Source organism: Chiloscyllium plagiosum, chromosome 36, assembly GCF_004010195.1.
Source record: "Chiloscyllium plagiosum isolate BGI_BamShark_2017 chromosome 36, ASM401019v2, whole genome shotgun sequence".
Taxonomy (NCBI): Eukaryota; Metazoa; Chordata; class Chondrichthyes; order Orectolobiformes; family Hemiscylliidae; genus Chiloscyllium; species Chiloscyllium plagiosum.
The window spans coordinates 36,477,357-36,498,634 of NC_057745.1; the positions used below are offsets into that span (position 1 = coordinate 36,477,357).

At 43.5% G+C, this 21,278-nt stretch overlaps 1 protein-coding gene across 9 annotated transcripts in view; it reads left to right on the forward strand.

Moving 5' to 3' along the window:
• Nucleotides 1-21,278, forward strand: part of ankdd1a (ankyrin repeat and death domain containing 1A) — a 294,535-nt gene that overhangs the window by 113,834 nt on the left and 159,423 nt on the right. For all 9 annotated transcript variants that reach the window (XR_006309520.1, XM_043677683.1, XM_043677682.1 and 6 more), the window contains 2 exons: nt 9,468-9,566; nt 14,029-14,127. Coding sequence is in view for 8 of the 9 variants with exons in the window: in XM_043677683.1 (XP_043533618.1) it covers nt 9,468-9,566; nt 14,029-14,127 (198 nt within the window). In the remaining variant the exon portion in view is untranslated. The remainder of the gene's footprint in view (nt 1-9,467; nt 9,567-14,028; nt 14,128-21,278) is intronic.

Below are 21,278 nucleotides of genomic sequence, written 5' to 3' on the forward strand. Positions count from 1 at the left end.
TTATTCACTTTGGTGGCAAGAACAGGAAGGCAGATTACTACCTAAATGGAATCAATTTAGGTCAAGGGGCAGTACAGAGAGATCTGGGTGTTCTTGTACACCAGTCAATGAAGATAAGCATATAGGTACAGCAGGTGGTGAAGAAGGCTAATAGCATGCTGACCTTCATAACAAGAGGAATTGAGTGTAGAAGCAAAGAGGTGCTTCTGCAGCTATACAGGGCCCTGGTGAGACCACACCTGGAGTACTGTGTGCAGTTCTGGTCTCCAAATTTGAGGAAAGACATTCTGGCTATTGAGGGAGTGCAGCGTAGGTTCACGAGGTCAATTCCTGGAATGGCGGGATTACCTAACGCTGATAGATTGGAGCGACTGGGCTTGTATACCCTGAGTTTAGAAGACTGAGAGGGAATCTGATTGAGACATATAAGATTATGAAAGGATTGGACACTCCGTTGATGGGCACCAGAGGACACAGCTTAAAAATACAGGGTAGACCATTTAGGACAGAGATGAGGAGAAACTTCTTCACCCAGAGAGTGGTGGCTGTGTGGAATGCTCTGCCCCAGAGGGCAGTGGAGGCCCAGTCACTGGATTCATTTAAGAAAGAGTTGGATAGAGCTCTCAAAGATAGTGGAATCAAGGGTTATGGAGATAAGGCAGGAAGAGGATACTGATTAGGAATGATCAGCCATGATCGTATTGAATGGCGGTGCAGGCTCGAAGGGCAGAATGGCCTACTCCTGCACCTATTGTCTATTATCTAAATGTAGAGTAATCGCATAGGAGAATGGGTCGGTGTGGACTTGTTGGGCCAAGTGGCCTTTTTCCACACTTTAAGGATTCTATGAAAATAAAAGTACAGGCCCTTCAGCCCAGGATGTTGTGCTGAGCATTTATCTTAATCGAACATCAACCTAACCTACACACCCCTCAATTTACCGCTATCCATATGCTTGTCCAGCAGTCACTTAATGTCTCTAATGTCTCAGAGTCTATGACCATTGCTGGCAGTGCATTCCATGCATTCACTACTCTCTGCGTAAAGAACCTACCTCTGACATCTCCCCTACACCATCCTCCAATCACCTTAAAATCATGACCCCTTGTGACAGCCAATTCTGCCTGGGGAAAAGTCTTTGGCTGTCTATCTATGCCTCTCATTAAGTACACCTCTATCAAGTCACCTCTCTTCCTTTTTCTCTCCAGTGTGAAAAGCCCCAGCTCACTCAACCTCTCTTCATAGGACAAGCCCTCCAATCCAAGTAGCATACTGGTAAATCTCCTCTGCACCCTCTCTGAAATATCTACATCCTTCCTATAATGAGACGACCAGAACTGGAAACACTATTCCAAGTGTGGTCTAACCAGGATTTTATAGAGTTGCAGCAAAATCTCGTGGCTCTTAAACTCAATCCCCCTGTTAATGAAAGCCAACACACCATATGCTTTCTTATCAACCCTGTCAACTTGGGTGGCAACTTTGCAGGATCTATGTACGTGGACTCCAAGATTCCGCTGTTCCTCCATACTGCCAAGAATCCTGTCTTTAACCCTGTATTCAGCATTCAAATTCCACCTTCCAAAATGAATCACTTTGCTGCTCACCCTCCTCCTTCAGAATTTTGTCGAATCGATCAGAGTGGGTCATGTCATCAACTAGCCACAAACTAGGACAAAGTGAGATCTACAGATGCTGCCTGACCTGCGGTGCTTTTTCAGCAACACACTCTCTAGCCAAAAAACTACATGACACACTCTCACTCGAATCCTTACATATGGATGAGGAAGGACACCACTTTGACTGGGACAACACATCCATCCTCGGTTAAGCCAAACAGAGACACGCATGCGAATTCCTGGAAGCATGGTATTCCAACTGGAATCTATCAATAAACACATTACTTGGATCCCATTTACCACCCCCTGAAAAAAAAGAACAACGAATGACATCACCATAGGAAATAATGTCACCACAGGAAATGACACCACTGACCATAGGAAACTCAAACATATAAACAGAAAGCGGGCTACACCACAAGTACTTCTTTCGGAGGCTCACTGAAGATGTTACCTAGTATGGTGACGAAATGTCTGAAAATAAAGCTTCCAGCTCAGTGAGCAAACATAAATCCAGAACCTCAACCTGAGCTACAAATCTCAAAACTCGCTAACTTATGAACATTGATGTACGGAAAGATCTTGGGTGCAAGTCCAAGCTCCTTGAAAATGGCAACACAGTGGATGAGGTTGTAAGAAGGTGTATGGTATACTTCATCGTTTGGAGTATAAAAATTGCTAAGTCATGTTGCAGCTGTATAAAACTTTAGGCAACATTTGGAGTAGGGCTGAAAATGTGTTGCTGGAAAAGCGCAGCAGGTCAGGCAGCATCCAGGGAACAGGAGAATCGACGTTTCAGGCATAAGCTCTTCTTCAGGAATGAGCTCATTCCTGAAGAAGGGCTTATGCCCGAAACATCGATTCTCCTGTTCCTTGGATGCTGCCTGACCTGCGCATTTCCAGCAACACATTTTCAGCTCTGATCTCCAGCATCTGCAGACCTCACTTTCTCCTCAAACATTTGGTGTAGTGTGATCTGTTCAAGTTGCCACACAATAGGAACGATGCGGAGGCTTTGGTGAGGATTCAAAAGAGATCTTTCAGGATGTTGCCTGGATTGGATTTATTAACTATAAATAGAAGTTGGACAAACTTAGATTGTTTTTGCTAGAATGGCAGACTGAGGGTAACCTGATTGTAGTGAAGAGGGAGGTGGCACGGGGAAGGATGATACTAGGCATGTGGACACACAAAATGGCTGCTGAGCCATCAGTTGGCCAACTTGACACATAAGGTGGCCGCTGGATCACAATATGGAGAGAAACAGCAGAGCAGATACTGACACTGCCTGGAGGCACCAGAATACTAGCACAATGCACTCATAACCCAGTTGATTAGTTTAAGGCAGGTGGGGGAGAAAATGAATGTGAGTAGTGAACACTGCCTGGTGTAGTGTCTGGGTCCAGTCAACACCTCTTATTGAAAGGCTAACAACTTGATACAGACTCAATATGAAATGCTAATAACCAGGGCTGCAGTAATTGTTCTCCTTAGGAAGAGCGATTAGCACCCATTACTACAGCAATGGATTTCCGTGCAGATATTGAAACTGACAAAGGCTGCGCTGAAACTGACGAAGATTGTATCGAAACTATTAATGATTCTGCAATGATTGCCATAAACAAACCATGTTACAGAGACAATAATCTCATCACTGGCCTATTATATCACAAGAAGGACAGGAGGTCTGTTACCGAGCGGCGGATTTGCTTTCCTATTGAAGGGCACTTACACAGATATCCCAGACTTCCCAAAACTGTTTGCAGTCGGGACAATTGTGCCCCTTACTGTATCATGCCCCAGCAGGGGACATATTCGGAGAAGTATATTGACCCGCTCCATGTGTCAGGAATTCTGTGCTGACTGGCAGGCCGCGACCACTTAGGGGTCATCAGTGGGATATGGATTTCTGAGATCTCTATCTTTGGGGGGCACAGCAGGAGTCGTCAGTGCTGAAAACCGAAATTATCTTGTATGTGGCCTGACTATCCTAGGCATGAGTACCTCGAAAGCTCGGGAAGCAATTAACACAGAGCTAGCTGAACTCAGACTCTATACACAGCAGACATGTTATGCAGTGGATTATCAATTAGCACAGCAAGGGGGAGTTTGTACAATTATTGGTGGCAGTTGTATTACCCATGTTATTGATGCCTCTTATAATATTACAGAAGCCATCAAGAATATCTGAGACCAGCTAGACAGTTTTCGACAGGGAATCACAATTACAGACAGCTGGCTAAATTGGTTGCTAGGTAAATCTTAGGAACCCTATTTGGCATACGGGATAGTTTTCCTCTTTGCACTCAAGCTGGTATTCTGCATGGGCCTCGGATGTTTAAAGCTTGGCTGTGAAGCGCTATTAATAAGAACTGTACCAGCAGCGAGTGTCACCATGGAAGAGCCCCCAGTGAAATTAGCACTCCATCATAACTCCTGGAAGGGGTAGCTCCTAGAGATGACCTACCTCTACATTTAAGTTGGGTGGTTTGCGGGTGATCTCTGAAATCTCCTCCTTGACCACAAAGGGGGGAGTGAAGAGGGAGATGGCATGGGGCAGGGTGATACTAGGCACATGGACACACAAGATGGCTGCTGAAGCATCAGTTGGCCAACTTGACATACAAGATGGCCACTGGATCACAATATGGAGAGAAACAGCAGAGTAGATACAGACACTGCCTGGGGCCACCAGACTGCCAGCACAATGCACTCACAACCCAGTTGATTAATTTAAGGCAGATAGGGGAGAGAGTACACATGAGTAACGAACATTGCCTGCCGAAGTGTCTGGATCCAGGCAACACCTCTTTTTGTAATGCTAACAGCTTGGTACAGACTCAGTACACAATGCTAATAGCCAGGGGTGCAGTAATCGTCCTCCTTCAGAAGAGTGATTAACGCCCGTTACTGCAGCAATGGATTTCCGTGCAGACACTGACAATGTCTACACTGAAACTGACAATGACCATGTGGAAATTAACAAAGGCTGTGCTGGAACTGACAAATACTGTATCAAAATTATCAAAGATTCTGCAATGATTGCCATAAACAAACCATGTTACAGAGGCAATAATCTCATCACTGACCTATTGTATCACAGGATGTATAAAAGTTTCTTAACATGTGTTCCGGATTGAGAGAAGACTTGCAGCTGACCACTGTGTTGGTGTCTTTCTCTCCCCAGAGCTCTGGTATTTCCTTGTGCAATAAACTCTGTCATTGAAACCCTGTGCTATACTATTCTATTTTTTATTATGTTGGAGGATATATTTCTTCAATGGTAAGCCTGTGGAATCCACCAGCTCAGGAAATGGTTGAGGCCAAAGTATTGACTTTTCGAGAGGATTTAGGTATAGCTTTTCTGGCTAAAGGGATCGAGGAATATGGGGGAAGGGTAGGATTAGGGTATTGAACTTGATGATCAACCATGATTACAATGAGTGGTGGAGCCAGCTTGAGGATTCCGTTGGACAACTTCTGCTCCTAATTTCTACTTTTCTGTGTTTCTAATTGGCCAGGTTGGATTTGTCCTGCTTTTTGTGTACAGGACATACCTGCACAGTTTTCCACGTTGTAAGGTAGATGCCAGTGTTGAAGCTTTACTGGAACATCTTGGCTAAGGATGTTACAAAATCTGGAGCTCAAGTCTTAACAGTCGTATTGCCTGAAGACTGGCATTTGTGATGCTAGGGAAACCTGGAAGATGCTGAGATGGATGATCCACTCAGCATTTTTGGCTGAAAATTGTTGGAAATCTTTCACCATTATCTGTTGCAGTATGTGCTAGACTCCCCATTCCTTCTCCAGGGCCTTATTTAATTGTCCACTAATTTCACGACTTAATCTGGCAGGACTGCAGAATGTAGATCTGTTCCGTTTATTGTGGAATCACTTAACCCTGTCTAGTATATGCTGCTTCTTCTGTTTGGAATGCAAGTAGTTCTCTTTTTTTTAGCCTCACCAAGTTGACACTTTTTGGTATGCCTGGTGCTGCTCCTTACATGTTATTTTCATTGAACCAGGGTTGATCCCTTATCTTGATGGTAGTGGCAGATTGCAGACCAGAAGGTTCCAGATTGTGTTGGAGTACAATTTAGATTTGGCTGATGGCTAACAGCACCTCCTGGATGCTCAGCTTTGATTTGCTAGTCTGTTTGTAATTTGTCCCATTTAGCATGGTGAAATGCCACACAACACAATGTGAGGTATTCTCAATGTGCAGACAGGGCTGTATGTTCATAAAGTTACTCCTCTTGATATGTAGTGGAAAGATGCATCTGCAGCAGGTGGATTGATGAGGATGAGTTTAGATTTATGTTTTTGTTTGTTGTTGCCCTCACCACTCACTGCAGACCGTCTAACACCTATGTCCTTGAGGACCTGACCAGCTTGATCAGACAAGCTGCTGGCAAACTACTCTTGGTGTTATAAAACCCCAATCTAGAGTGTGTTTTGCACCATTGTCACACTGAGTTTCTCTCAACATGGTGGAGTATGGTTTTGTTGAGAGCAAGAGGAGAAAGTCACAAGGTCATCAGCTGGATGTTTCCTATACCATGTTTGACCTGATGCCATGACACATCATGGACACCAGAGTCAGTGTTAAGGACTCCAAGGGTGCTTCCTTCACGATAGCTTACCATTGTGCCACCGCTTCCTTTGTGTGGGTCCTCTTGGTGGCACAGACATACTCAGGGATGGGGTGATGGTTTTTGAGATGTTGTGTTTAAGGTATCAGTCCATGAGTATGACTATGTAGCATGACTAGTCTGTGAGACAGCTGTCCTAATTTTGTCACTAGCCTTCAGATGTTAGTAAGGAGGACTCTGTAAGGTTGGAAGATCACATCAGCCATGATCTCATTGAATGGTGGATTCAATTGATGAGCTGAATGGCTTGCTTCTGCTCCTATGCCTTATGGTTTTATAACCTTATGATCTAATCATTATTACCTCATAATGTGCTACAAACTTCAGGCAAAAGCTCTTTATTCACGTGTCAGCTTCGTCATCACTTTATTTCTAATCTGGGTACCTCAGTCCGTTCTGTTCTTACCTCTATTGTCATGTCATGTATGATCTTCTCCTAAACCTCTTGAGTCACTCCATGCAGCTGCTTGCAAAACTCTCTCTCAAATGATTTAACTCTCTCTTATAAATTCTATTTCATTGCTACTGATCATGATGTCCACTCTAAATCTCAACGTCCTCCCTGTCATTAGCTCAAAGGGAATCAATCTACTGGGTGTTTCCATGAATTCCATTAAGATATTAGGATATCCCTAGACACAGACTTCAACAATACTATGGCATAAAATTTACTCCAATGGAGATTACTCAGGCCAAATAGTTTGCCTCTGTGCCACCTATCCCATCTAGATTGTTTAATGTGGAGAATTGAGAGATCGCCCAATTTGGAACAAAGAAAGCTTATTCAGAGTAACTTTTGAATGGTTTAAAGACCGATATGAGGGATTGAATGGCTAGCTCCTATTTCAGTGCAAACAAATACAGCCAGATGCACACCTTGTACTCTGCAATTTCTGTGCTTCCTACATATGAATTCAGGCTGTCGGCATGTTTTCAACTGAGGTGCTGAAAGGCATTTATTTAAGCACTAAATAAGCAGCATTATGCATACCTAAATATAAGGTGTTAACCTGGTAAAAATACTAAACAGTACTACTTGTAAGCTAAATAGTATAAACAATAAGTGATAGACAGAGCTCAGTGATCCCACAACCAACAGATCAAATCTAAGCTGTGCCATCCGGTCACATCCAGTCATGATGGTGGTGGACAATTAAACAACTTACTGGAGGAATAAGCTCCACAAATATCCCCATCCTCAAGTGCAAAAGATAAGGCTGAAATATTGTCAGTAATCTGCAGCCAGAAGTGCCGTGTGAATAATCAATGCAACCTTCTCCAGTGGTCCCCAGCATCACAAATATCAGTCTTCAGCCAGTTCAACTTATTCCATGTGAAATGAAGAAATGGTTAGAGAAACTGGACAGACCAAAGGTTATGGACCCCAACAACATTCCAGCAATAGTACAGAAGACTTGTGCTCCAGAACTTGCTGCTCCCCTAGCCAAGCTGTTCTAGTACAGTTACACAGTCCTTTACTTAGAGAATAGTAGGAGCATGGAACGCACTGCGTGCAACAATTGTAGACTCGCCACTTTATGGGAATTTAAATGGTCATTGGATAGGCATATGAAATAGAACGGGATAGTGTAGATTAGATGGCTTTCAGATTGGTTTCACTGGGCGATGCAACATCGAGAGCCGAAGGGTCTGTACTATGCTGTAATGTTCTATGATCTACGTTCTACACCACTGGTGTTTACCTGACAACGTGGAAAATTGCCCAGATATGCCTTGTACACAAAAAGCAACTCAGCTAATTGTCATCCCATCAGTCTGCCTCAGTAAAGCGATGGATAATTTCAGCAAGCATTAGCTGCTCAGCAATAACCTGTTACTGATACTTAGTTGAGTTCCACCAGGGCCATGAAGTTCCTGACCTCATTACAACCTCAGTTCAAACATGGACAAAAGAGCTGAATTCCAGACGTGAGGTGAAATTCAACTGAATGTGGCATCAAGAGGCCCTTGCAAAATTGGAATTAATGCGTATCACAGCAAACTCTCCGCTGGTTGGAGTGAACACTGGCACAAAGGAACATGATTGTGGTTGTTGGAAGTCAGTCATTTCAGCTCATGGACATCTCTGCAAGTGTTCATCAGGGTAGTGTCCTTGGCCCAACCATCTTTAGCTACTTCATCAATGATTTTCCCTCCACCATAAGGTCAGAAGTAGGGTGTTTGCTGATGATTGCACAATATTCAGCACCATTTACGACTCCTCAGATATTGAAGCAGTTCGTGTTCGGTGCAAAAGATCTGGACAATACCCAGGCTTGGGCTGACAAGTGGCAAGTAACATTAGCACCATATAAATGCCAGACAATGACCATCTCCAACAGTAGACAATCTAACTACTATCCCTTGACATTCAATAGTGATACCATTACTGAATCCCCCACCATCAATATCCTTGACCATAAATTCAATTGGAAGTGCCACATAAGCACAGTGGTTACAAGAGCAAGTCAGAGGTGAGAAATACTGCATCAAGTAATTCATCTCCTGACTCCCCCAAAGCTTGTCCACCATATATCATGAGTGTGATATAATATTCCCCACTTGGCTGAATGGGTGCGGCTCTTACATCACTCAAAAAGCTTGCCATCTATCAGGACAGAGCAACCCGCTTGATTGGCACCATATCCACTCCCTCCACCACTTATGCTGAGTAGCAGTAGTGTATGCTATCTGTAGAAATTCACCAAAGATCCTTACACAGCCCCTTCCAAGCCCATGATTACTTCCATCTAGAAGGACAAGGATGACAGATTCATCAGAACACAATCATTTGCAAGTTCCCTTCCAAGCCACTGACCATTCTGACTTGGAAATATATCATTGTTCTTTCACCGTTGCTGTGTCAAAATCCTGGAATTTCCTCACCTGGTAGTGGGTCAACCCACAGTGCATGAATTGCAGAGTTTCAAGAAGGCAGCTCACCACCATTTTCTCAAGGGCAACCAGGGACAGGCAATAAATACTAGCCATCAGTGATGCCTACTTCGCATGAATTAATTTAAAAAAGCTCCTACAGTCAATATAAAATTGCAGCAAAATTTTATAAATGTGTCCAATGTGACATTTCTAAACATTGTTGTTACCATGAGACAGGCAATTTATTTGCAACTTAAAATATGATTGAATTTTCTGCATTTGTCACTCTTGAGATTGTCAGTGTTCTATCTGTTTACAGGAAGGTGAGACTGCATTGCATTTAGCAGCTGAAGAAGGACATTCCAGCTGTGTGAAAGTTCTTCTGAATGATGCCTGTGATGTAAATGCCCAAACAAATGTGAGTAAAACTTAAAGTTTTGCTGCAGTATTATGGAGCACGCCTGTTGTCAAAAATCAGAAATACCTGTCTTCCTGTACCTTGAACTTTCCTGGCCCCTTAGTTCTCATATGAAACCTGGGATCCTTCGGTTGCGAGTATGCTGATTGCTGATTGCTGTCGGTGTGTCAATCACAGCATTGACATACAGTTCGAGGCGTTGATCCAGAGCATGGACCTCGGAGGCCTGCATGGTCAAAAAGATAATTAGGGGGAGTTGGGTCATTGCGACTTGTTGTGTAATTGGTCTGCCTCATACAACCTCACCCCCCCCACCGCCAATCCACCCACCCACTGTGTAATTTGCCCAAAAACACTAATATATGTTCCCAGTGCTTGAACTTGAGTTTAGTTAGCTCAGTTGGTTGCACAGCTGGTTTGCGATGCAGTGTTGCCAACAACATGGGGTCAGTTCCTACACTGCCATTCATGAAGGTACTTCCTTCACGACTTCTTCCCTTACCTGAAGAACGGTGACCTTCAGGTTAAATCATCACCCTCTAAGAAGAGAGCAGCCCTTTTATCTGGGAGGGCTGTGGTGACTTTTTGAGTCCTTGAGCCATCAGCGAACGGGAACAAAATTTTTTTTGAGTACTTTACCTTAACTCCAATTTCATTAGGCTAACTGAAATAGTTTCATGGAATCTGGTATCCCATCACTAAATCACCCTGTATTACCCCAGATTGGAATCTGTCCACTGAACTGAGATTCTAAATCCCCTGGTTCCTTTTTCTGAGGCGATTCTAATCTCATGCTTATATTTTTAAAATTAGAATTAGAATTGGAATTAGAATCCCTACAGTGTGGAACAGGCCCTTCAGCCCAACAAGTCCACACCAACCCTCCAAGTCCATTCCCCTACCCTATATTTATCCCTGACTAATGCACCTAACCTTCGCATCCCTGAACACTGTTGGCAATTTAGCATGGCCAATTCACCTAATCTGCACATTTTTGAATTGTGAGAGGAAACCGGAGCACGCAGAGGAAACCCACGTAGATAACAATGCACTGTGACTGCAAACTTCACACAGACAGTCGCCCGAAGCTGGAATCGAATCTGGGTCCCTGATGCTGTGAGGCAACAGTGCTTACCACTGAGCCACCGTGCTGCCCTTTATGTAGCCAACTTGGTATCAATTGCCTGAACTGAAGAGATTCTGAATCTCCTGGTTATATTTTTTTCTTTTTTCTTAACTGAGGAGATGCTAATCTCCTGGGAGTTTTTTTCTTTTTTTTTTAAATCCTTTATACCCCTACACTACTGCCATACCACAGACTGCCATATTGTTGTTGCAGACAGGAGTAGTGTTTATTCTCCCCAGCACCTGTGTCATGTGCGTGTGTGAGGGTATAGGTCACAGTGAAAAACCCCAGTTGTGTAGATTTCACCACCAGGAAAAACATTGATGTTGGCAGGGAACCTGTGACATGCAGAGCCCTGGTAGGGGCAATATTTACATGGAAGAAAAAGTGAGGGGAAATAAATAACTCTGTCCGTGCTCACCTCTCCCTCAAGGTATCTAGAATGCACACCGCATGCTCCTGGACACCTGGGCTCAAATGTAAGTGTGATAGAGGGGCAGGCAGTAGTCAGAAACAATCCCCTGCCTGGACATGTTAATAGCCAGCCAGCCTGGCCAGGCCCAGGAGCAAATCCATCAGGAGATCCTCTGACCTTTCCGTTCTGCTCTGCATCGGGTGATCTCCTGATTATATTGGTAGTCAAGGCTTTCCTGTTTGGTCCAGGTTAACAACCCTAATCAAGGACCTCGCAGTCAACAAGATCGAGCTGGTTCCAATCACTACATTCCACAACCATCTTTCCCCCCCTGAGCCGGATCTTTTTCACGTAGAATTGCTTGTTACATTTTCACTCCAGGTCTGGTTCCACTGATTCGAACTGTGACACGGGAAGCATTTACCAGATTGTAGCCCATTTCTTGTGTCTAGAATGTCTCGGGAGAGTTTCCGCCTCTTTTTCCAGTGGTAATGATCTCGAGGCTGTATCCATCTCATGCTCTGGGGTTTCCTTAACACTAGCTGGAAGGGGAGAACCCATAATTTCTGACAGGCCTTCTGGCTGTTCTGAGGGGCCAGATTTGTTTTGTTCCTGCCCTATTTGCAAAGTAATAGCTTTCAGGTGACCCATATGTTTATTCAGGACTGTATCACCTACCCGAACTTTGTGAGTCACATCAACTTTGCCTCATACCCATATAGGGCCATTCATATAGTTTTGGCACCAAACGTCATCCTCTGAATTAAATTGTCTCTCTCACTTAGAGGAGGCTTGTGGACGATATTGGTACTCCTGCTGCCATTTCACTGCCCTTAAACCTTTGCCCTCTAGTTTTGGACGACCCCACCTTGGGGTAAAGATCTTGTCTATTGACCTTAACTGTGCCCCTCATGATTGTATGAACCTCTATAAGGTTACCTCTCAGCCTCCAACACTCCAGGGAAAATAGCCCCAGCCTATTCAGCCTCTCCCTCTAGTTCAAACCCACTAACCCTGTCAACATCTTTGTAAATCTTTTCTTAACCCCGTTCAGGTTTCACAACATCCTTCCTATAGCGGGGAGACCAGAATTGTTTACAGTATTCCAAAATAGGTCTTACCAATGTCCTGTACAACTATAACATGGCCTCTGAGCTCCTATACTCAATGTTCTGATCAATTAAGGAAAGCAAACCAAACACCTTCTTCACAATCCTATCTACCTGTGACTCCACTTTCAAGGAACTATTAATCTGCACTCCAAGGTCTCTTTGTTTAGCAACACTCCCCAAGACTTACTCTTAAGTGTATAAGTTCTGCCCTGATTTGTCTTTCCAAAATACAGCACCTCACGTTTATCTAAATTAAACTCCATCTGCCATCCTTGGCCTGTTGGCCCATTTGATCAATGTCCTGTTGTATTCTGAGGTAACCTTCTTCCCTGTCCACTACACCTCCAATTTAGATGTCATCTGCGAATGTGCTAATCATACATCCTGTGTTCACATTCAAATCATTTATATAAATGGCAAAAAGCAGTGGACCCAGCACCGATCTTTGTGGCACACCATTAGCCACAGGCCTCCACCCTGAAAAACAACCCTCCACCACCATCCCCGTCTCCTACCTTCAAGCCAGTTTTGCCTTCAAATGGCTAGTTCTCCCTGTATTCTGTGTGATCTTACCTTGCTAACCAGTCTAAATTGTGGAATCTTGTTGAATGCCTTCCTGAAGTCCATATAGGTCACGTCCACTACTCTGCCTTCGTCAATCCTCTTTGTTACTTCTTCGAAGAACTCTGTCAAGTTAGTGAGACATGATTTCCCATACACAAAGCCATGTTGACTACCCCTAATCATTCCTTTTCTTTCTGAATACATGTAAGTCTGGGCGGCACGGTGGCACAGTGGTTAGCACTGCTACCTCACAGCGCCAGAGACCCGGGTTCAATTCCCGCCTCAGGCAACTGAGTTTGCACATTCTCCCCATGTCTGCGTGGGTTTCCCCCGGGTGCTCCGGTTTCCTCCCACAGTCCAAAACTGTGCAGCTTAGGTGAATTGGCCATGCTAAATTGCCCATAGTGTTAGGTGAAGGGGTAAATGTAGGGGAGTGGGTCTGGGTGGGTTGCTTTTCAGAGGGTCGGTGTGGACTTGTTGGGCCGAAGGGCCTGTTTCCACACTAAGTAATCTAATCTAATCTAAATCCTGTCCCTCATGATTCCCTTCAACAACTTGTCCACCACTGATGTCAGGCTCACTGATCTACAGTTCACTAGCCTTTCCCTTTCTTATATAGTGGCACCACTAAGACTGGTTTAGCCAACCTCCTGTCTTCTGGTGCCCCATCTGTGGCTATTGATACAAATATCTCAGCAAGAGGTTCAGCCATCACTTCCCTAGTTTCCCACAGACCTTGTCGGGGTCTCAGCTGAACACCACCAAGGTTATCCAGGGGTTTCCAAAATGAAGGTGTTGGCAAGAGTGCCAACAAGGCCTGTTTGGAGTTACTTCAGAAATGACTGCATGGCTGCTGTAAAGATAATTCACCCTCCTTGGAAAGGATCATTATATCTGCAACTAATTGAGTACGTGAAATGGCGCTCTGTGGGTCGCAGATTGTGATTCAACAGTTAATTAGCTTTTTATGCCATCCTTTCCACTGTTTAAATTTGCTTTGGTTGATGCATTCATAAAACAAAGTTATTTGACCTGTGCTGTCAGTATCAATTATGTTTTCTTTTGAGTAGCGTTTGTAAGTGACCAGCATTGTCATCTTTTGCAAATGTTGAAAGCAATAGATGTTACATCCATTCTTTGCAAGATTCATCTGTCCAATCTGTGGCATTGCTATCTTGAATATTAAACATGATCATAAACTTTCCTTTTGAAGATTTTAAACCCATTTTGTATTTCTTCCTGCAGAAGAATATGACTGCTCTGCATTATGCAGCATGTCACGGTTTGGTGAAGGTGGCTGAGCTGCTGATTGAAGCTGACATAAATGTGGATGCGGTTAACCATGTGAGTCTGAAAGGTTATTCTGTAAGAAACTGAGTTAATTCTGGAGACTGAGATTGGGCTTAGTGAAAGTGAAAATTATCACAGTCAAATTTCCGTGGAGTTCAGGAGGAATGGTGTTCTTCTTAACCACTACCATGCACTACACGTTCCAACAAATCCTGGTTCAATGTGGGGTCATATTTAGGGCGTTTTTAAGATTAATGCTGTATAAATAATGTATTATGAGACTATTACTGAATATGCAGCAAAGTAGGGCAATAATTTGAGGCATAAATTAGCCATTATTTAATTGAATTGAGAATTTCCTTCAAGGGGATGAATGAACTTCTGCAGCTCATATGTGATGTCCAAGTGCAGTGCTAATCCAGGTCCTGGGAATTAAATTAAATTTTAATGACACTGTTCAGTAATGCAGAGAAGAAAGCAGTAGACAGGCTTGTTCCCCTGCAAACATCTGTCTTCTGTGTTGAGCTTTTAATAGGTGGTAACGTACTGGAGATTGCAGTTCTTCCCACTTTATCTCCACTGACGAAAGTTTGTACTTCTGTCTTCATCATATTAAATTTTAGTACATAAACAGTGTTGCTTTTATAATGTAAACAAAAAAGATCTGAAATTTTATTTAAATTTCTACAAGAACCAACTGAAAAAGCTGCCATGGGGTTGTAAGGGTGATTTGTCATGAAAGCTTTCGATTTCAGCTTTATTTCTCTTCCTGAATGTAATTACTGTGAAATTATATTAGATTCCCTACAGTGTGGAAAAAGGCCCCTCGGCCCAACAAGTCCACACCGACCCTCCGAAGAGTAACCCACCCAGACCCATTTCCCTTTGACTAACTACGGGCAATTTAGCATGGCCAATTCACCTGACCTGCATATCTTTGGACTGTGGGAGGAAACCGGAGCACTCGGAGGAAACCCACACAGACACGGGGAGATTGTGCAAACTCCACACAGACTCCACACAAGGCTGGAATTGAACCTGGGACCCTGGTGCTGTGAGGCAGCAGTGCTAACCACTGAGTGTACACCATGTAATCAAATACTCCCAATACCTTGAACGATTGTCCAGCTCACTGTACTACCAGTAGAAAAGTAGTTATATTTGGTAATGAAAATACTGGTCATGCTGGAATTCTGTTTTGAAGTCTCAAAGACAAATTAGACATGTATGTATCTTTCACTAGTCTTACTATTCTCTCCTTCTGGGATAAGAAGATATTGTTCCCAGTGGTAGGAGGAGCAGCAACAAGAGGTAGAGATTTAAGGTAATTGATGAAAGAAACAGAGGCGGAGATGAAGATAAAAAGAATTATACAACAAATTGTTGTGATCGTAAATTTGCTGTGTGAAAAGATGGTGGTAGCAGATTTAATAGTAACTTTCAAATGGATAGCAATAGGTTTTTGGTTCAACTTAGTTATTGCTGAATATATAACATTATGTTGAAGCTTTTCATTTTGCACTCATGAAATAATTCACAAGAAATACCAAAGTAAAAGGAAAACCGCAATTAAATTGAATGAGTGGAGAGAACTGATTGTTTGGCAAGTAGATCTAATTTGTCAGGTATTGTTCTGAGAAATGAACCAGACAATGACTATCACCTACAGGTACAGCAGATGTATTTTTTTTTGTAAGGAGTTTGTCCTGTGTATTAATATATATAAGTGCACATCACTGCAAACCCAACTGACCACCATAAATTCATTGTTAGTATAGGATAGCATTCAGTGCTGGTCGTTAAAGAAAGATGCTGTGGGAAAAGATGTGGTAAAAGAAACTAAGTCAGTGGCATTAGTGAATGCAGTAAAGGAGACCCAATGTGCACAGCCTAGGCAGGGGTTGGGTATGGAGTCAAGTACCTGATCTCTACAAAGAATTCACCTCTGTAGGTAAAGATTACTCAGAAAGATCAAGGGGAGAAGGGCAAGAAGATATAATTTTGAGAGATACAAGATCTAACCAGTCACTGATTGTATGGGATGAGCAAATATGCACTCTTTCTGATCTGTTACCCAAGAGTGTGGTAATTTGTGGGATAGAGGGAGAGAAATTTAGCATTCCCCTATGTAAGATCAGGTTGGAGTGCTAACTTAAGACTGGGAAAGTTACAGTGGGAGTGATTGACAGAGTGTCATTTCCAGGAATTCATTTTGTTCTTGGGAATGATTTGGCAGGGTCCAAGGTGGGAGTGACACCCCATGTTGTGGAGAAGCCCAAGGAAGACCAAGAAACCGAGGAGTTAAAACAGAAATATCCTGGTATTTTCCCAGACTATGTGGTAACCAGATCCCACTATTATAAGTCACAGAACAAAGGGAAAGGTAAAGAGAAAGATGAAGGAGTTGAGATTCAGTTAGCAGAAACCCTGTTTGATGTAATGGTGCAGGAAAAACCTGAACAGGCAGAGGGTCAGACAGAAATGTTTAGTCCTGAAAAGCTAAGAGACCTGCAACAGCAAGTCAAGATGATAAAAGATATATATCTTTGGGGCGGCACGGGGCGGCACGGTGGCACAGTGGTTAGCACTGCTGCCTCACAGCGCCAGAGACCCGGGTTCAATTCCCACCTTTCCCGACTATGTGGAGTTTGCACGTTCTCCCCGTGTCTGCGTGGGTTTCCTCCGGGTGCTCCGGTTTCCTCCCACAGTCCAAAGATGTGCAGGTTAGGTGAATTGGCCATGCTAAATTGCCCGTAGTGTTAGGTAAGGGGTAAATGTAGGGGTATGGGTGGGTTGCGCTTCGGCGGGTCGGTGTGGACTTGTTGGGCCGAAGGGCCTGTTTCCACACTGTAATGTAATCTAATCTAATATGTGGATGCGTACTCCAAAAGAAGACAGGGAATATTTTGGAGGGTTATTATCTTAAAGATAGAATCCTCAGATAGAAATGGAGACCACAGCAGGTTAGTGCAGAGGAGAAATGGACCGAAGTGCACCAGATTGTGTTACCAGTAGCATACAGAGGGGAAGCGTTACGGGTAGCACATGAACTACCTGTAGGAGGTCACCTAGGGTTACGAAAGACTTGGGCTAAGGTACAAAAACATTTCTTTTGGTCTGCAATGCTCAAATTTTGGTCAGGAATGTTAACTTTTGCCATATGTGCCATACATGCCAAATGGTAGGAAGCCACAGGACGTGAAAAAACCAGCACCTTTGTTACCAATTCCCACTGTTAAAGAATGTTTCACGCGAATTATAATTGATTGTGTAGGTTCCCTCCCGAGAACTAAAAGGGGAAAACCAGTACTTGTTAACCCTAACGGATGTGTCTACCAGATTTCTGGAGGCAATTCCATTACAGAGTATCAAAGCAAAAAAGAGAGTAAAGGCGTATGTAGCTTTCTTCACATGGTATGGGCTACCCAGAGAGATTCAGTTGGACCAAGGATCAAATTTTACTGCTGGGCTGTTTAAGGAGGTTATGGATAGCTTAGGTATACAGCACTTTAAATCCAGTGTGTATCATCCTGAATCCCAGGGAGCTTTAGAAAGGTAGCATCAGACCTTGAAGTCCATGTTAAGATCATACTATCAGGATTACCCATATGATTGGGATAAAGGTATCCCATTGGTATTGTTTGCCATTAGAGAAACCCCAAACGAATTCCTCAGTTCACTCCCTTAGAGTTAATGTTCGGTCATGAAGTGAGAGGCCCTTTGAAATTAATTAAAGAAAAATTGACAGCAGCAAAGTGAGAGATCTCACAATTAGATTATGTATCGGAGGTGAGGGAGAGATTAAATTGAGTAGGTGAGTTAGCTAAACAGCACCTAAAGAGGGGAAAGTGTAGAATGAAGCAGGTGGCAAATAATAACTCTCAGACTCACATGTTTTCCCAAGGGGATAACGTGTTAGTACTATTATCAATGATAGGTGATCCCAGTTTGATGGTTCCTATCAAATTGAGAAAAAAGTTGAGTCAGGTGAACTATTTAATAAAGATGCCAGGTCGAAAAAAAGTATTGGTTATGTCATGTGAACATGTTGAAACCGTGTTACACTGGAGAGAAAAAACTAGAGAAACAGGTGTTAGATACTAGCCTGCAACGTGAAGAATCAAATCCAGATGATATGGATTTTGAGGTGCTTCAAAATAGATTAAGAAATGAAGAAGTCCTTGAGGAGTGAGATAGATTAGTAAGCATGGAACAGAGTTGAAAGATTGGTTACTGCAGTATAAGGACATACGTAATAATCAGATGGGGTGGACTGATGCTACTGTACATGAAATAGATGCAGGGAATACTGCTCCAATAAAACACCCCCATTGGCTTAATCTTCTCAAAACCAGACAGGCCCAGATGGAGGTGGAGGCCAAACTCAACAAGAAGATCATCAAACCAAGTCAGTGCAAGTGAGTTTTCCGATCATCTTAGTTCCCAAACCGGACAGGTTTAGATTATTCGGCGTGGATTATCGGAAGGTCAGTGCTGTTACAGAATCGGACTCATAGCCGGTTCCTAGATTGAAGGACTGTATCGACAAGCCAGTTACATCGCCAAGTTGGACTTAATACATGGTTACTGGCAGGTACCTTTATCAGAGACAGCAAATGAAATTTCTGCATTTGTAACCCCAGCTGGGCTATATCATTTTGAAGTGATGCCTTTTGGAATGAGGAACATGTCCGTCACATTCCAAAGACTCATGAACAGAGTTGTGGCTGGGTTAATAAACTGTGCAGTCTATTTGGACGATGTAGTGATCTTTAGTAAGTCCTGGAACGATCACATGGTACAGTTGGCAGAGCTCTTTGAATGACGACGAGAAGCAAAATGGGTGATTAATTAAAAATAAACTAGGAACACTATAGGATAAGAGGAAGAGAGCTGCCAAGTGAACATAAGCCCCTTAGAGAATGAAGCTGGGGAAATAACACTGGTGAGCCAGAAAATTGCAAAGGAGTTGAATACTTTTTACCAGAGTTCACAGTAGCATTCCAAAATTACTACAGATTCAATGAGCAAAAGGAGGAGAGAAAAATACCATGGAAAATAACAGAGTTAAAGACTGGACCTGATGGGATGCATCCTCTGATATTAAAGAAAGCAGCTACAGAGAAACTGGATATACTGATTGCATACTTTTCCGGAATCTGTAGATCCTGGAAAAGACCCAGAGGTTTAGAAAACTGCCAGTGGGATACCCATATTCAATAAAGAGAAACAGACACAAAAACACAGGTAACTATACGCCAATTAGCTTAGTGTCTGTGATTGGAAAATGCGAGAGTCTTTTACAAAGAATATAATAGAGCATTTAGAAATATATATGATCAAGCAGAGTCAGCATGGCTTCATGAAGGTGAAATCATGCCTGACAAATTGATTAGATTTCTTTGAAGAGGTAACAAGCAGGGGAGATAAAGTGGAAGCTGTGGATGTATTAAATTTGGATTTTCAGAAGGTGTTTAGGCAAATTCTTAAGATAAGCACTCATGGTGTTGGTGCATGGATAGAGGACTGTCTATAACTTATGGAAGACAAAGTTGGGTTAAGGGCAGCATTTTCAGGCTGGCAACCATTGGAGTGGCATAGAGATTAGTGCTGGAGCTACAATTAGGTGCAAATACAAAGAGCAAAGAGAACAAAGAAAGTTTACAGCCCAGGAACAGGCTCTTCGGCCCTCCAACCCTGAGCTGCTTCAAATCCACTGTCTAAACGGGCATGGTGGTTAGCACTGTTGCCTCACAGCGCCAGAGACCCGGGTTCAATTCCCGCCTCAGGCAACAGACTGTGTGGAGTTTGCACATTCTCCCCGTGTCTGCATGGGATTCCTCCGGGTGCTTTGGTTTCCTCCCACAGTCCAAAAATGTGCAGGTTAGGTGGATTGGCCATGCTAAATTGCCCGAAGTGTTAGGTGTAGGGGAATGGGTTTGGGTGGGTTGGCGCTTCAGTGGGTCGGTGTGGACTTGTTGGGCCGAAAGGCCTGTTTCCACACTAAATAATCTAATCTGTAAGTAATCTAATCTAAACCTGTCGCCCATTCCTAAGCATCTGTATCTCGATGCTCCCCACATACTCATCCATCTGTCCAGTTGCATCTTAAATGAATCTACCGTGCCTGCCTCTGCCACCTCTTCTGGCTACGCGTTCCAGACGCCCACCACCCTCTGTGTGAAGTACTTGCCACGTGCATCCCCCTTAAACTTTCCACTTTTCACCTTGAAAGCGTGACCCCTCGTTATTGAATCCTTCACCCTGGGAAAAAGCTTGTCTCTATCCACCCTGTCTACACATAGAGTCATAGAGATGTACAGCATGGAAACAGACCTTTCGGTTCAACCCGTCCATGCTGACCAGATATCCCAACCCAATCTAGTCCCACCCGGCCCATATCCCTCCAAACCCTTCCTATTCATATACCCATCCAAATGCCTCTTAAATGTTACAATTGTACAAGCCTCCACCACTTCCTCTGGCAGCTCATTCCGTACACGTGCCACACTCTGCGTGAAAAAGTTGCCCCTTAGGTCTCTCTTATATCTTTCCCCTCTCACCCTAAACCTATTAGTTCTGGACTCCACGACCCCAGGGAAAAGACTTTGTCTATTTATCCTATCCTTGCCCCTCATAATTTTGTAAATGTCTATAAGGTCACCCCTCAGCCTCCGACGCTCCAGGGAAAACAGCCCCAGCCTGTTCAGCCTCTCCCTGTAGCTCTGATCCTTCAACCCTGGCAACATCCTTGTAAATCTTTTCTGAACCCTTTCAAGTTTCACAACATCTTTCCGATAGGATGGAGACCAGAATTGCATGCAATATTCCAACAGTGGCCTGACCAAGGTCCTGTACAGCCGCAACATGACCTCCCAACTCCTGTACTCAATACTCTGACCAATAAAGGAAAGCATACCAAACGCCTTCTTCACTATCCTATCTACCTGCGACTCCACTTTCAAGGAGCTATGAACCTGCACTCCAAGGTCTCTTTGTTCAGCAACACTCCCTAGGACCTTACCATGAAGTCCTGCTAAGATTTGCTTTCTCCAAATGCGGCACCTCGCATTTATCTGAATTAAACTCCATCTCCCACCTCTCAGCTCATTGGCCCATCTGGTCCAGATCCTGTTGTAATCTGAGGTAACCCTCTTCGCTGTCCACTACATCTCCAATTTTGGTGTCTTCTGCAAACTTACTGA